The following is a 13015-nucleotide window of genomic DNA, read 5'->3' on the forward strand; positions in this document are numbered from 1 at the left end:
GCATTTCTCATTACAGTCAGAGGTGGTTTGGTTGGTCATCGTCTTTTTTTTTTTTCTGTTACAGGGCAACTTCATATAGAAGATCACATATGTATTACCCAAACATAATCTCCCTGTATATATTCCAATTTTCCTCCATGCTTGGCTGTTGTTCTGCTACCCTAATCTTCACATCTTCTTCCTCCTCTAAAGGAGAGTGCCTGCCAGGCTCAAAGGGTTTTGAAATGTTCCTATATAAAACACTAATTTTCTACTTCAGGAGAATTTTAATTACCCTTCATCTCTATGAACATTTTACAGTGGCCTTAGTCTCCAGCAACAAAGAGGAGAATGCATAGGATTTACCAGTCAAGATTATACCTGCCTGGGAATTTAAGAATCCAGTTTGTCTCCCCTACAAGTCATTGCTTCCAGAGGCTGCAGGCAGAATACCTAATTCATTAGAGGTCTTCAGATATCAATCTCTGAGTCAATGTAAATGGAAGCTGACATTAGGATAAGAAATTATCCTCTTCTGTTACCTACATATGAGCCACAGCAACACTGTGCAATTAATCCAAATTACCAGTGAAACTTAAAATGGAAAATTGACATTTTACTGAATATATGTTCTAATTCCTTTGGAGCTATAATTGAACTTACAAGTTCAGAGGAGGAAAATGTCTGTCACATAAAGAATATTACAATGTCTTTTGTCTTGGTACCAGTTTTCGTTCTGCTTTCTCTTGCATCTGATAGAAATACTGTCTTTTGAGGAAAAAACTTTCTTCTTTAGGAATACAAAGCCCTTTTTAAAGAGGAAAAGAAGAGTGGAAACTTGTAGAGTGCTGGAATGAAACCCCGGTTAAAAGAGTTAAAAAGACCAAGTGCAAGAAATTACAGGATAAACACGTGATAGTTGTATAATTATCTCTATTTGTGAATATCACAGATTTCCCTAATGTGTATGTGTATGTATATATACACACACACATACAAATCATTGCATAATTGGTTATATTTATGAAATGTCACAGGATTTTCCTCAGTGCAGATATCTGTGTGTCATCTGCTTAATTAATTAGTTAAAATGGGTATATTCCATGCACCTTTCTAAGTACTGGTGACCCCACAATGTGGCTGAGGGCACTGATGGTTGGTGACCTATTTCTGTTCCTGTTGCCTCTGAGGACACATGCTGGTGACAAACCAGCTGCTGCTGCAGAGACTGTCACACCCCAGTGCTTAGGTGTCCTGGCACATCTCTGTGTGATGCTGTTGGCTCTCATCAACAAGATTTATGCAAAAATTTACAGCACTTTACCAAAGATTGGTAATTAATAGCACTGATTTTTATTTTTCTTTTTCTCCTGTAATAAAAAAATGCTTGCGAAGAATTTTAAAGCGCATTCAGAAACTCACACTCACAGAGGTGTCTGGCGTGAAGCTGGGCAGGTAATGCCTGAATGTTTTAACTTTTTTCTCCCAACAGAACTGGACAGCGTTGAGGAGCTAGAGAAGAAACGGATCTGCAGGATTGTCACAAAAGATTTCCCTCAGTACTTTGCAGTGGTTTCACGAATCAAGCAGGAGAGTAACCAGATCGGGCCAGAGGGTGGGGTGCTGAGCAGCACCACGGTGCCCCGTGTCCAGGCGTCCTTCCCTGAGGGTGCCCTGACCAAAAGAATCCGTGTGGGGCTCCAGGTAAAGATGCTCTCCTGTTCCTATGCCAGCGTCTGAAAGCATGCCAGCCATCTTAATGCATGAGGCTTGCAGCTGAGGAGCCTGCTGCTCCTTAGTGAGTTGCAAGGTGGGTAGTACTCACACCTGAGGTCTCACCTGGCACGTGTCTGCCTGGGCATGGTCTCTGCCTCTCCATGCCCCTTTGGTGCTGGTGATGTACCAGTCTCCTCCCCATGACAAAAGCCCCCCATTACCCGTCTATCCTCACATTGAGGATTGCATAACATTTGAAGAATGGAGAGAAATGCAAAGGCCTGGAGCCACCCCAGCCTCAGTGGTTTTGTTTGGATCTGTGCTGTTCCAGCCTCCTGTGGCCAGGGGGCAGCTTGTGATTGGTGCCACTGGACTGCACTTTGCCATAGGAATGTGTTTGGTTAGGAGTTAATGCAGCTGTTTGCCAGCTGTTTCTGAGTGAAAGGCACCCTACGTACTTCTGTTGTAGCTTTGTTGGTGATTTAGCAATGGATGGAATATGGGGAGAGCAAATAGCTTAGACTCTTAAAGAAAACAAACTGCACAGAAAGTGGATAAATATTCTCTGGGAGGTATCTTCTTCTTTGAGTTCTGCTAATTATCACTTAAAGCTACTTAATAACCTGACAAGTCTGATGGGTTCATGAAATAGGGATGTTTTTTGGAATTCCAGTGCTCTGGAACATTTCTTATCTTTTAATGGTATGTCACATCTGAAGATCATGATGGTTATACTGCTACCTTTCCACAGCTGTCTAGTGTGAAGGAAGCACAATGTCTCCACATGTGGTGTTGTCACTGCTAAGATTGCAGTGTAGCTCCGTGTTCTATGCGTAGCAATACTTTGTGCAGTTCAAATAATGCATTCATCAAGTTGGAAAGTCAAAGGTCAGCCTGACTGAAACAGGCCTTAAAGTTTAAAAATTTTAAAAAAAGCAAATGCGTGCAACCCCCTAAATTTTCCACACGATGTCTGTCACTTTTAAATTCAGATCTTCCATGGTAAAAACTAGAAAAATTCTATAGCGTTTTTTCCCATCTTTGCTATTTTTAGTTTCTTCCCGTATAAAGTTAGGAAACCTTTCAAAGCACAAGATGGAGACAGAAAGTCTTAAATTTGCTTCTTGTTCTGCTACAGTTAATGCATTCTGTATGAATTTGACTCGAGCAAGTATTTGTTTCCTATAATCAGTAGTGGAATAGCATAGGAAACACTGAGGACAGAGGAATGTTGGAGTACACAGTGTTCCTCAGGAGCACAGCTTCGTTTTTGGCAGAGATGTGAGAATTACTCAGCATCTCCAAGACAGTGTCTAGTCCTCACTTCTTAAGACTCTGCTAAAAAATAAGCCTCTTTTTGCATTTTGGAGTTGTATTTAATATTACCCATCACTATGAATTAAAACTAAACATGCTCTGAAAACCTATCGGCAAATTCTACAGGGAACCTTCTGAGATTTATAGTCTTACTCTACAAGTTAGCTCTTAGGCAATAATAACTGGATTGTTGAGACAAATATAAATACTAGGCATGAGTTGTATTAATAATCGTGCTCACAAGCTATAGGAAAAAGCTACCTGGGAAAAAAAAGAAAAAATATGTTAAATTCTACAGAAAATGAAATGGAGGTATCTTTTGGAAAACAGTTCTGGGTGTCTACAACCAATTTGGAGTTCTAGTTTAAATACTTTACTTGCATTGACAGGCTCAACCTGTTCCAGAAGAGATTGTCAAAAAAATCCTTGGAAACAAAGCAACTTTCAGTCCAATTGTCACTGTGGAGCCAAGAAGAAGAAAATTTCATAAGCCAATAACCATGACAATTCCTGTGCCACCTCCGTCGGGAGAAGGTGTAACCAATGGGTACAAAGGAGACACAACACCCAGCCTTCGACTTCTATGTAGCATTACAGGTTAGAGAAAAACATTCTTTTCCTCAGGTTTCTATGACAGCAATGCCTCTGCTCACTCATATAACTCATGCTTTCCAGTGAGGGAACACTGGTGTGCTTGGTCCAGTAGAATTCAGATCAGTTCTCCTGAGCAAAGCCAGCTGAGGTCATTTGCAAGGCTCCCACTGATTCCCTGAGCTTTGAATCTAGTCTCATACCATTGTAAAAGAACTCTGCCAGCAAATATTAAATGCTATTTCATATTATCCAGTACAAAGAATTTCAGCCTGGGCTGTTAAACATGGTTGTCAGTAAGAGTAGTTTGCAGAAATAATTCTCTTCTAGCTGATATAAAAGTGGGGTTTGCTATTGACTTGTAGGCATGTGCTTACATCACCATCATTTTCTGGTATGTAACCTATGATGTAACATAACATGTAGCTCAGATGTTGGAGAATATTATTGTCTAGATTATCTCTTTTTGTGTAAAGCAAAATATCTAAGATAGAGGCATTTTGAAGTAATCTGTATGTGCTTGATGTTTGAAAGAACATCTCCATGGTTTGTGTTTGCATAGGAGGTACTTCACCTGCACAGTGGGAAGACATCACAGGCACCACTCCACTGACATTCTCAAATGACTGTGTCTCATTCACAACCAATGTTTCAGCCAGGTATGGTGACAGAGACTGCCAAACACACCCAGGGAGTCGTTTCCCTTGATCAATGGCGTGTGTAGTTGTGGGGTGTTCTTTGGATTTCTGTAAGTTTTTTGCAAGACTGATGAAGCAGTAATGGACCACATGCTTCTTTGTCACTACATATCAGCATCCTGCATATCCAGGGTTGCACATAAAGCTATGTCCAGGCCTTTTCTGCTCTGGTTGGTGTCTCCTGGCAATCACACATGCTGTTTCTCTAAAGGCTGCAGTACCACACAGAGGTTTGTTTTTCTGCAAGCAGCAACAGAAAGGAAAAATTTAAAATGCTAATTCACTAACAAAATCTGAGGGACTCATAAAAAAAATTTAAAAATACTCAGTTTCTAGCCATCCACTTTTAAGTTGAAAATTACTTCCACAAAAATATAGTTTACCAAAAAAATCATGGTTTGAAATTAATTTTGATGGACTTAGTGGACTAACATGCTGATTGGAGACATTCAACAGGATCTGTACAAATCATGAATCTCCGTGGAGAAAATTCATGGTGAACCAGGTAAAGAGTTTATCGTTCAATACATAACATTTGCACCTATAAAAAGCTTTACAAAGAAAGAACCAAATACATCAGGGCTGAAGTATGTTGGAAAAGACTTCAACTTAGAATATTTACAGCTTGCATCAATACTGTCATTGAACTCTTAATCATAAGATGAGAAAATAGTATAACATCTGTCTCTTTGGGAAACTTCTGTGGGACAGTTGGGTTTCAACCCATATGGGAGGTGTGATTTTGCTGTATGTGTGTATTATCAAGGAGTTTGCTTTATCAAATCAAATGTACAGTAAAGTACCAGCACGATACAATATCTATGGTCTCTGGTGACAAGAAACAGAAATTTTTCCCCGCTTGGGTTCAAATGAAGCTTAAAATAGACAGTTTTGTTAGATACTGGTGTGAGAAGAGTCAACTAAGTGTATCAACATTTCACTGTCAGGTATTACCATCTTAGGGTGGTTAAAGTTCCACTGAAAGTAGAAGGAAGATTACAGTTTTGGGAAGTCTGCAAGGACAGGAAGTATGCATGCAAAGTGGCACGGGATCACAGGCAGACTCTTTAAAGGCTTAAGCAATGTTTGCACATAATGGAAAGCTGATTTAATACTTTGCTTTTTCTCACTCAGATTTTGGCTTGCAGACTGCCATCAAGTACTAGAAACAGTTGGGCTGGCAACACAGCTTTATAGAGAATTAATATGTGTTCCTTACATGGCAAAGTTTGTAATATTTGCCAAAATGAATGACCCTGTGGAATCCAATTTGCGGTGCTTCTGCATGACTGATGACAAAGTGGACAAAACTTTGGAGCAACAAGAGAACTTTGAAGAAGTGGCAAGGAGCAAGGACATTGAGGTATATTTCTTACTCACAGACAGCTTCCTTCTTGTGAATGGACAATGTGTTTTCCCAGTGGCAACAGGCCCTGATAAACCCAGTTAAATAAAGATTCACAGCAAAGCTGTGTCAAAAACTTTTCTGAAAGGTGACCAAAAAAAAGGACGAGGTGAGGAGAGGATGAAGACCTGTCTCCAAACACATCCCCAGGCCAGTCTGCAGTGGGTTTTACATGCACTGTTGTCCATGACCCCTAGCTGGGTTTTGCAGGAAGTTAACATGGAATTTCTTCTCGTTAGCTGCACAGGAACACAGTTGTAAGTAGGACCGGTCTGGGGTGAATACGTAGCCACCAACACACTGTTTCTTGAAGGAAATCTGTGCATTCGTACTTCAGAAAAGCTATTCATGTAGCTCATAGTTTCTCAAACTTCCTGCATTCACACCTTGCCATAATTCTTAGTGATTTTATAATTTGTTGTTGAACTTAATGTGAGTGGGGCTTTATGCTAAACTCAAGACCTGTGTTGGGGGAAATCCTGATATACTTATGTGCATGGATCTACAATAAAAAGGGATTTTATTGACTTTTGTTTATTGCTTTGCTAGGTTCTGGAAGGAAAACCTATTTACGTTGATTGCTATGGAAATCTGGCCCCATTGACTAAAGGAGGACAGCAGCTCGTTTTTAATTTTTATGCTTTCAAAGAAAATAGACTGCCATTCTCTATCAAGGTAAAAGCAAAACAAGCCGAGTAATTTTTCTGATATTTTCTTCCCTCCTCCTTACCCCTTGATAACACTTCTTCAGACCTTTAGAATAGGACTAAATTGCCCTGAGGATCTAAATGTAATTCTTTAATATGTGAGTAACGAGGAGAGGGAGCTTTGCATGAAGCCACAAAAGAGCTGCTGGCAGAGCTGAGACCGAAATACCAATGATACAAAATCATAGCCTTTTATCTCTATTTAGACCTCCAGAACACTACCAGTAGACTTTTTCCCAGGGCCTAAGCAAGGAGATGCATTTAAAAACACAGTATAGAGCAGAACAGCCTCCAAAAAAAATGTGTGCAGACTGTTCATCTCTAAATGATCATGAATGGATGCTCACTTTCCTTAGCATTATCATAGCAGTGATGCAAAAGAAGTTTTTAAGTAGTTTGGTACGCACAAGTGCAAAACATGGCAAAAATGTGAAAGTGAACAGAAAATGTGTCTCAGTAGTATCCCAGTATAAAACTGTCCAATTGGACACACTTGACATCTTGTCTTGCACGAACTTACCATCAGAGAGCCTCAGACTGGTCTACCCTCAGGCTGAACTCCATCTCTGTGATGTTGTTTTTTACCCATTAGATAACTTCATGTGGAAAGGAAACTCTGAGAAAGTTTTCAGAAAGTTTCAGTTTTCTATGTGTCTGCATTACTACATATTAATACACCGTACTAAAATTTCTAGGTAAGAGACACCAGCCAGGAACCTTGTGGTCGACTGTCATTTTTGAAAGAACCAAAGACTACAAAAGGACTGCCACAAACAGCTGTTTGCAACTTGAATATCACTTTGCCAGCACACAAAAAGGTATTTCTTTAAAAGTATACGTGTTTCCTAGGGTTGGTTGGTTTTATTTTTGCTCTTTTAGTTTTTGTCTTTTTTTTTTTTATTATTTTTATTATTATTATTTCTTGCTATTGATAAATAAACCCTGTGAAATGCCAGTAATAAGAATGCTTTGGAATACAATAAAGCCCTTTTAAATTTATCTTTTATTGGTTACCTGTGTGTAGAATGCTTTTAAAGTCTCTTGTTACTGTGGTGTCAAGTTCCTATAATGTTATGATTCTGTTTACAGCTCATGCTTCAGTCTGCAAGTCATAGGTTTATGCTTTCAGTAATGTCACGTGTTTTTTTGCATTGGCTGTAAGATTTTTTTTTTCTTTTGTGTTACATTTTGGATTTGCTTTGCCTTATAAATCAGCTTGCATTTTGTTCTCCCAATCTGGTCCTTTTCATATCCTGATATTCTTTTCCCTGCTGTCCATTATAATATTCCTTGTCTCTGCAATGCATCTTGGGACCAAAAGGAAACAGAGTCAGATCAAGATGATGAGGTAATATAAACACTGTCTTCTGTTTTTATTTCCTTCAGATTTAGAGAAGAAAAGTAATTTGTTATAGAAAAACAATTATTTTTAACTATGGCATTGAAAATTATACCTACAGAATAGCCATATCTTCAGCATCTCATAATCTGTTGCAAAACAGCAGAAGTGGAGAAATGTGGAAAAAAACATGATTATATATTACAAAATTAAACCAAGCATTGAATAATAGCAGTCTAAATTTTAACTCATTTTCTTCTGAACAAGGATATAATTACAAAATTCAAACCAAGTCCATTCTTGGCAAAATCAAAATGAGTCTGGTGGATATGATTTTACCTCTTGGAGAAATACGGCCAATACTTTGGTCAGGTATTTCTGAGAAGGAAAGAAGTATTGCTGAGGCCACAGTGGTAGCATATAATATTTTATTCCTGGAAATAAACTAGATTCTTCTGGAAAAAAAAACCTGAGCAATTTCTAAATACTGTGTATTTAGAATTAAATCTGTTTTCAAATAAACCTCAGATATTTGCAGCTTAAAAATCCATTGTTTGCTGCAAACTGCAATGTTAGATTATCAGGAAATTGAGTACGTTTTTCTCATTAGAGGTAGTAATAAATAAGTAATAAACACTTTATAAAAGAAACTATACAGATGTATTCCTTTTACCTAGAAGCAAAGTTTTCTTTTCTTCCTGGTGGCAAATAAAAAGCAGTAGCCACCTGCTGATTAAAAGAATAATTTAGAAAAAAACCAAAAAACAACAAACCAAACCAAAACACTCCTTACATGTTAAGAAATAATAGCAACCACATCACTTTGTCTCCACAGGGATTGTTCCCAGTGAGCTTTTATATAGCTATAACAATAGTGTTATTTCTAAACAAACCCTATTTTTAGCCACATAACCAAGTGAGCTGATCTCTGCAGGACTTTTACTATTTAAGACATCACACTAGCAGCTATGCCACTGAATGCAGTGACTTACAATGCAATTTATTAGTTAACAATAGTAGACTGCTTTCTAATCTGCATCTTTGCATTTTGTGCCTATTAAAAAAATCTCCTTCCATGCCTTTTTTGTCCTTAATGTATTCACTTTAAAGCCAGTGTACATTGTGGTGTGTGTGCTTTCAGGACAAATTAATTTGGGGAGAAATATTTGATTGGTCTAAGTTGTATTCTTCTGAATGTTTCATGTCTGTATCTGTAAGTCTTTTGTGTTGATCTGTTTCTAGCCAAAGATGGTTTCTTATACAGAGAATGAATAACAGCATACAATTTCTAGTAGTGTGAGGGAGTTTATGAAGTGGTAATGGGATAATGCAGCATTGAGATAATTCAGGGCAGCTACATCTGCTACCCAAGCTCTTCCACCTCATAAGCAGAGATGCTGTGAGCAGGAACGAACCCATGGGGCCATCTCTTAGGATTTCAGTCCCTTCCCTGCTTGCTGCAGAAGGGAAACCATTCACAGCAGATTTCTGCCACCTCTGATAGCCACGCTCCTGTTCCGCAGTGCCTGACGCTCATTAAATGCCAGACAGGAATGGAGACTGACTCTGACCTGCTTGCCCAACTTTGGCTTCAGCATGTCTTCCTGATGCTGAACAGAAACATCCCTTCTCCTTTGTGAGGATGTGTACAGCAAAATGCTGAGGTTTGATGATTGCTCTGTTGAAAAGGGGGAGAGCCATAGCAAAGGCACTGAGCAGGACTCTGTTTTGTTGCAGACGGAGAAAGCCGACCGGCGCCAGAACTTTGTCTCCCTTGCTTTACGTAAGCGCTACAGCTATCTGACTGAGCCTGGAATGAGTGAGTTGTTCTTACCAAAGTACTAAACCATATATATGTGATTTTTCATAAGAAGAGACATTTTTTCTATAAATGTTGTATTTCATGTCACTTTGGAAAAAAAGAAAAAGCAAATTTAAAAAAAAACCCCACCTATCTAAACCAAAACTCTTGGATGGTCTGTGGACTCTTGTGTTGTGAGAGCTTGAAGAATCCTGACTGGCAAATGATGTGGTAGTTAAGTAAAACTATAATGAATTTTAAAGCTGACGTGTAGTCCCAGAGAAGTAGGATTGCAAATTGTTTTCAAAAGTCTGAAATTTCACAAATCTTGAAAGATTAGAGCAAGCTGCCTTAGAAGGGAGTGCTATGCAGAAATTCAGCAACACTGAAAAATGCCATTCAGATAGGCACTTAAATGTTTAGATGTTTAGCCAAAAATAGACTCTCATATTTTATATTTTCCCTCTTTTTTTTCCTTCCCTCCCTTTCTCCTCTGTTCCCTGCAGATGCTTTTAATTCCCTGGCATCTCACATTGCTTCCTTTTAAACTAGTGTTTCTCTTGACGAGACCTGTGGCATTCCTTTCCTTCCCCATTAAATACAATAATGTATTTGGCTTACCTTTTCTTCCCTCACCTCTCCTGTCTGAGGTGGTGGACCGATGCTGTTCCCATTTGCCCTTTTTCCCTGTGACTTCTCAGTCTTATTTTTTCACCAAAGATCTGTTTTCTGTCATTGTCAGAAATCTGGAAGGGAAATAAAAACACTTGAGCTGTACACAAAAAAAAAAAAAAAAAAAAAAGTAAGTTAACACAGTAGAAGTTCCTGACCATTCTTTTAGCTATTCTGTCCCTTTTGGCAATGGTTACTGTTTAAAGCTGAGAGCTGCCCAAAAAAGGGTATGCAAAGATTGCTGTGTTTGCCAGGTAGTGTTTTGGCCATCAGCCTGAGTACCACCTCCTGTGCACATGGAGCATCGTCAGAAACTGTCACTACCACCCTCACCATGCTGATGTGAGAGGAGGATGAGGTCTTGGAGCTTGTCCAGAGAGCACACACAACACAGAGCATCACAGGGCCAGGCCTGCTGCTGTGGCTGTTTTACACCAGAGGGGCTTTGCTCCAGTGACTGGATATTAGTGATGAACCCCTAGCTATTCCCAGCAAATTTGTTGGCACAGTTCCCCCAGTTTTGGTAGCAGTAGGGCTTGCTCTGTTCTCCTCACACACATGCATTCATAAGTGTATGTGCACACATACAGACCTCTTCCCTCTGTGCCTCTGCCAGTGCCAGTGCAGAAGAGAGTGAGGAAGGTGGGATATTCCCTTGTCTCCTTGTCCTCACCCCTGCTCAGGGAAAGGGAGCAAAGTGCTGCCCCTCTGCTCTTCCCAGCTGTGAGGTGCCTGCAGAAGAGGAGTGCTGGCGGGTGGTGGGGCTGCCCAGTCCTGACTGGTTGGTTGTAGCTGAAGAGGAGCAGGTTTGAGTTGAGTCCACTTGTGTGGGTTCTCTCAGTGTGTGCAATTACCCACGGCAAGCAGAAAAGTGTAGTTTGGTGCACAGAGGTAATAAATAATATGTGTTTTCTGATAAATTCTTGGATGCAGGAGTGATGGAAATTGTTAAGGCCAGGAGGGTCCAGGAGCCAAAAAGGGCTGTTAGCTAAAACCACTATTCAGAATATTATCCCACTCTAAAGTCTTGCATGGTTGTGGGGATTTATTTGCTATTTCAAAATAGTAAAATTGCCCAGTTCCCCACTGTTTGTGTTATGTTGTAGCTGCACACACTTGTAAAGTACTCCATTTTCTGTGTACCAGTTCTTCTCACATGCAATAGGAGGTGCAGAAAAAGCATCTTAGACATGTCTGAATCAATGATTTAACAGGAGGAAGCTGTTAAGAGGAAAGCCTGTTGGTTTGACTGCTTCACTAGCCAGTTGTCCTAGACTGGCTCAACACAGCACAGTGGGGTCCCTCTGAGCACATTTCCAAATGCAAACTGCTGAATAAGTTGTTTTACTGTCAGTTCTTTTCAGAATGACTTTGGGGTTTGTTTTACGGATTTGGGACTGTATGTACTTCTGGTGAATCTTAGCAGCTGCTAAATAATCTCCATAATAAAGTCTAGCTCATTTAATGAAATACACTATGTTTCTTCTCTGGATGAAAAAGAAAGCATGTTTGTACTTAAAAATCAAATTGCAAGGGAAAATGGATGTTTCTTGACATAAGCTGTTCTAGTCAGCCGTAGTATTCAAGCTCTCTTCAACCTTTATGTTATCATACTGCAATATCACCAGCCATCCACATCACTTTCTGGGTTTTGATTGGCTTCTATGGGACATTTCTCCTTGCAGGGTGTGGTGTACTGACTAGTTTATAAGAGTGTGTGTGCTTTAAGTTTAGCAGTTTAGAATTAGCCTTGTTAAGCTTCTTTCACTGTAAGTTACTGTCTGTCTATAAGGCAGATCGAGTAGGTTTGACAAATTATTAGTGTACCTTCAGAGAAAGCTATGGTGAATAAGCTGTTTGGGTATTTTAGCTCCATTTCTAACTCCATTCTTAGAGATAAAAAAGCCCTCTGAGTTAATTTCAGTGTCAACTCTCTGAATGTTCTTGCTCTATCAGAGGATACATATGCTGCAATGGGGTTCCCAGAAACAGTGACTTCTGGCATGAGTACCTTCTGTGATGCAAAATATGGTTGATGATTATTTTGTTTGAAATGCCTATGAATAAATAAGCTGAGCGTTCTTGGAGATGATAACAATTAACAGGTTTGTCCTTGCCAGGAAGTTTTTTGCATAATATATTGGTTTTTTCACTGCTTTTCTAATGTTACCTTTTGAGAAACGTAAAGTTGAACAGGACTGTCTTTGAGCTGATACAAGAAATCTCCTCAAAAGGTACCAAGACAATACATCTTGTAGAAAAAGTGTACTCTTCTTTTAATGGCCTCTTGTGAAATGATTTTGTAAGGTTTAAATACTTGTGCTTAATACAGTGTACAAATGTATTAATCTTTGTGCTCGTTTTGACATGATATATTGTGCATGAATAAAAACTGATTCAGTTGCTTTGCTTGCTCACCTTTGTCATAGATCATACTTTCCATATTCCATGTATGACATATGCTTCTTAAAATCATTTCATGTCAAGTTTTACTTTAGTTTTTGTCAAACAAAAGGAATATCGCATGAAGAACAAATGCCAAAGTTCCTTTTCTTTTTTTACTTTTATTATTTTTTACAAATATTGACTCAGAAAAGCTCTTGCTCTTATTGGCTTTGTGAGTGTGAAGCATATCTGAATTGTGCATGGGAGATATAGATTTGAACTTATTCCAGTTGCTTCACAGTTTGCACATCAATTGCCTGTCACTTAAATGAATTTTGGGTTCTGCATGAAATACTTTGGAGTGGTTTAGAAAAAATATTTTAGCTATATAATGTCATTTTGTAT

At 39.1% G+C, this 13015-nt stretch overlaps 1 protein-coding gene across 41 annotated transcripts in view; it reads left to right on the forward strand.

Annotated features, from left to right (window-relative positions):
• The window catches only part of ANK3 (ankyrin 3), a 351630-nt gene that overhangs the window by 303690 nt on the left and 34925 nt on the right, over positions 1-13015 (forward strand). For 29 of the 41 annotated variants that reach the window (XM_071749152.1, XM_071749165.1, XM_071749160.1 and 26 more), the window contains 8 exons: positions 1472-1683; positions 3402-3609; positions 4166-4262; positions 5436-5664; positions 6256-6381; positions 7109-7231; positions 7735-7761; positions 9490-9571. In XM_071749152.1, coding sequence (XP_071605253.1) covers positions 1472-1683; positions 3402-3609; positions 4166-4262; positions 5436-5664; positions 6256-6381; positions 7109-7231; positions 7735-7761; positions 9490-9571 — 1104 coding nt within the window. The remainder of the gene's footprint in view (positions 1-1471; positions 1684-3401; positions 3610-4165; positions 4263-5435; positions 5665-6255; positions 6382-7108; positions 7232-7734; positions 7762-9489; positions 9572-13015) is intronic. The other 12 variants (XM_071749155.1, XM_071749162.1, XM_071749186.1 and 9 more) reach the window with 3 other exon arrangements.

This window comes from Heliangelus exortis, chromosome 7 (genome assembly GCF_036169615.1).
Source record: "Heliangelus exortis chromosome 7, bHelExo1.hap1, whole genome shotgun sequence".
NCBI classification, from domain to species: Eukaryota; Metazoa; Chordata; class Aves; order Apodiformes; family Trochilidae; genus Heliangelus; species Heliangelus exortis.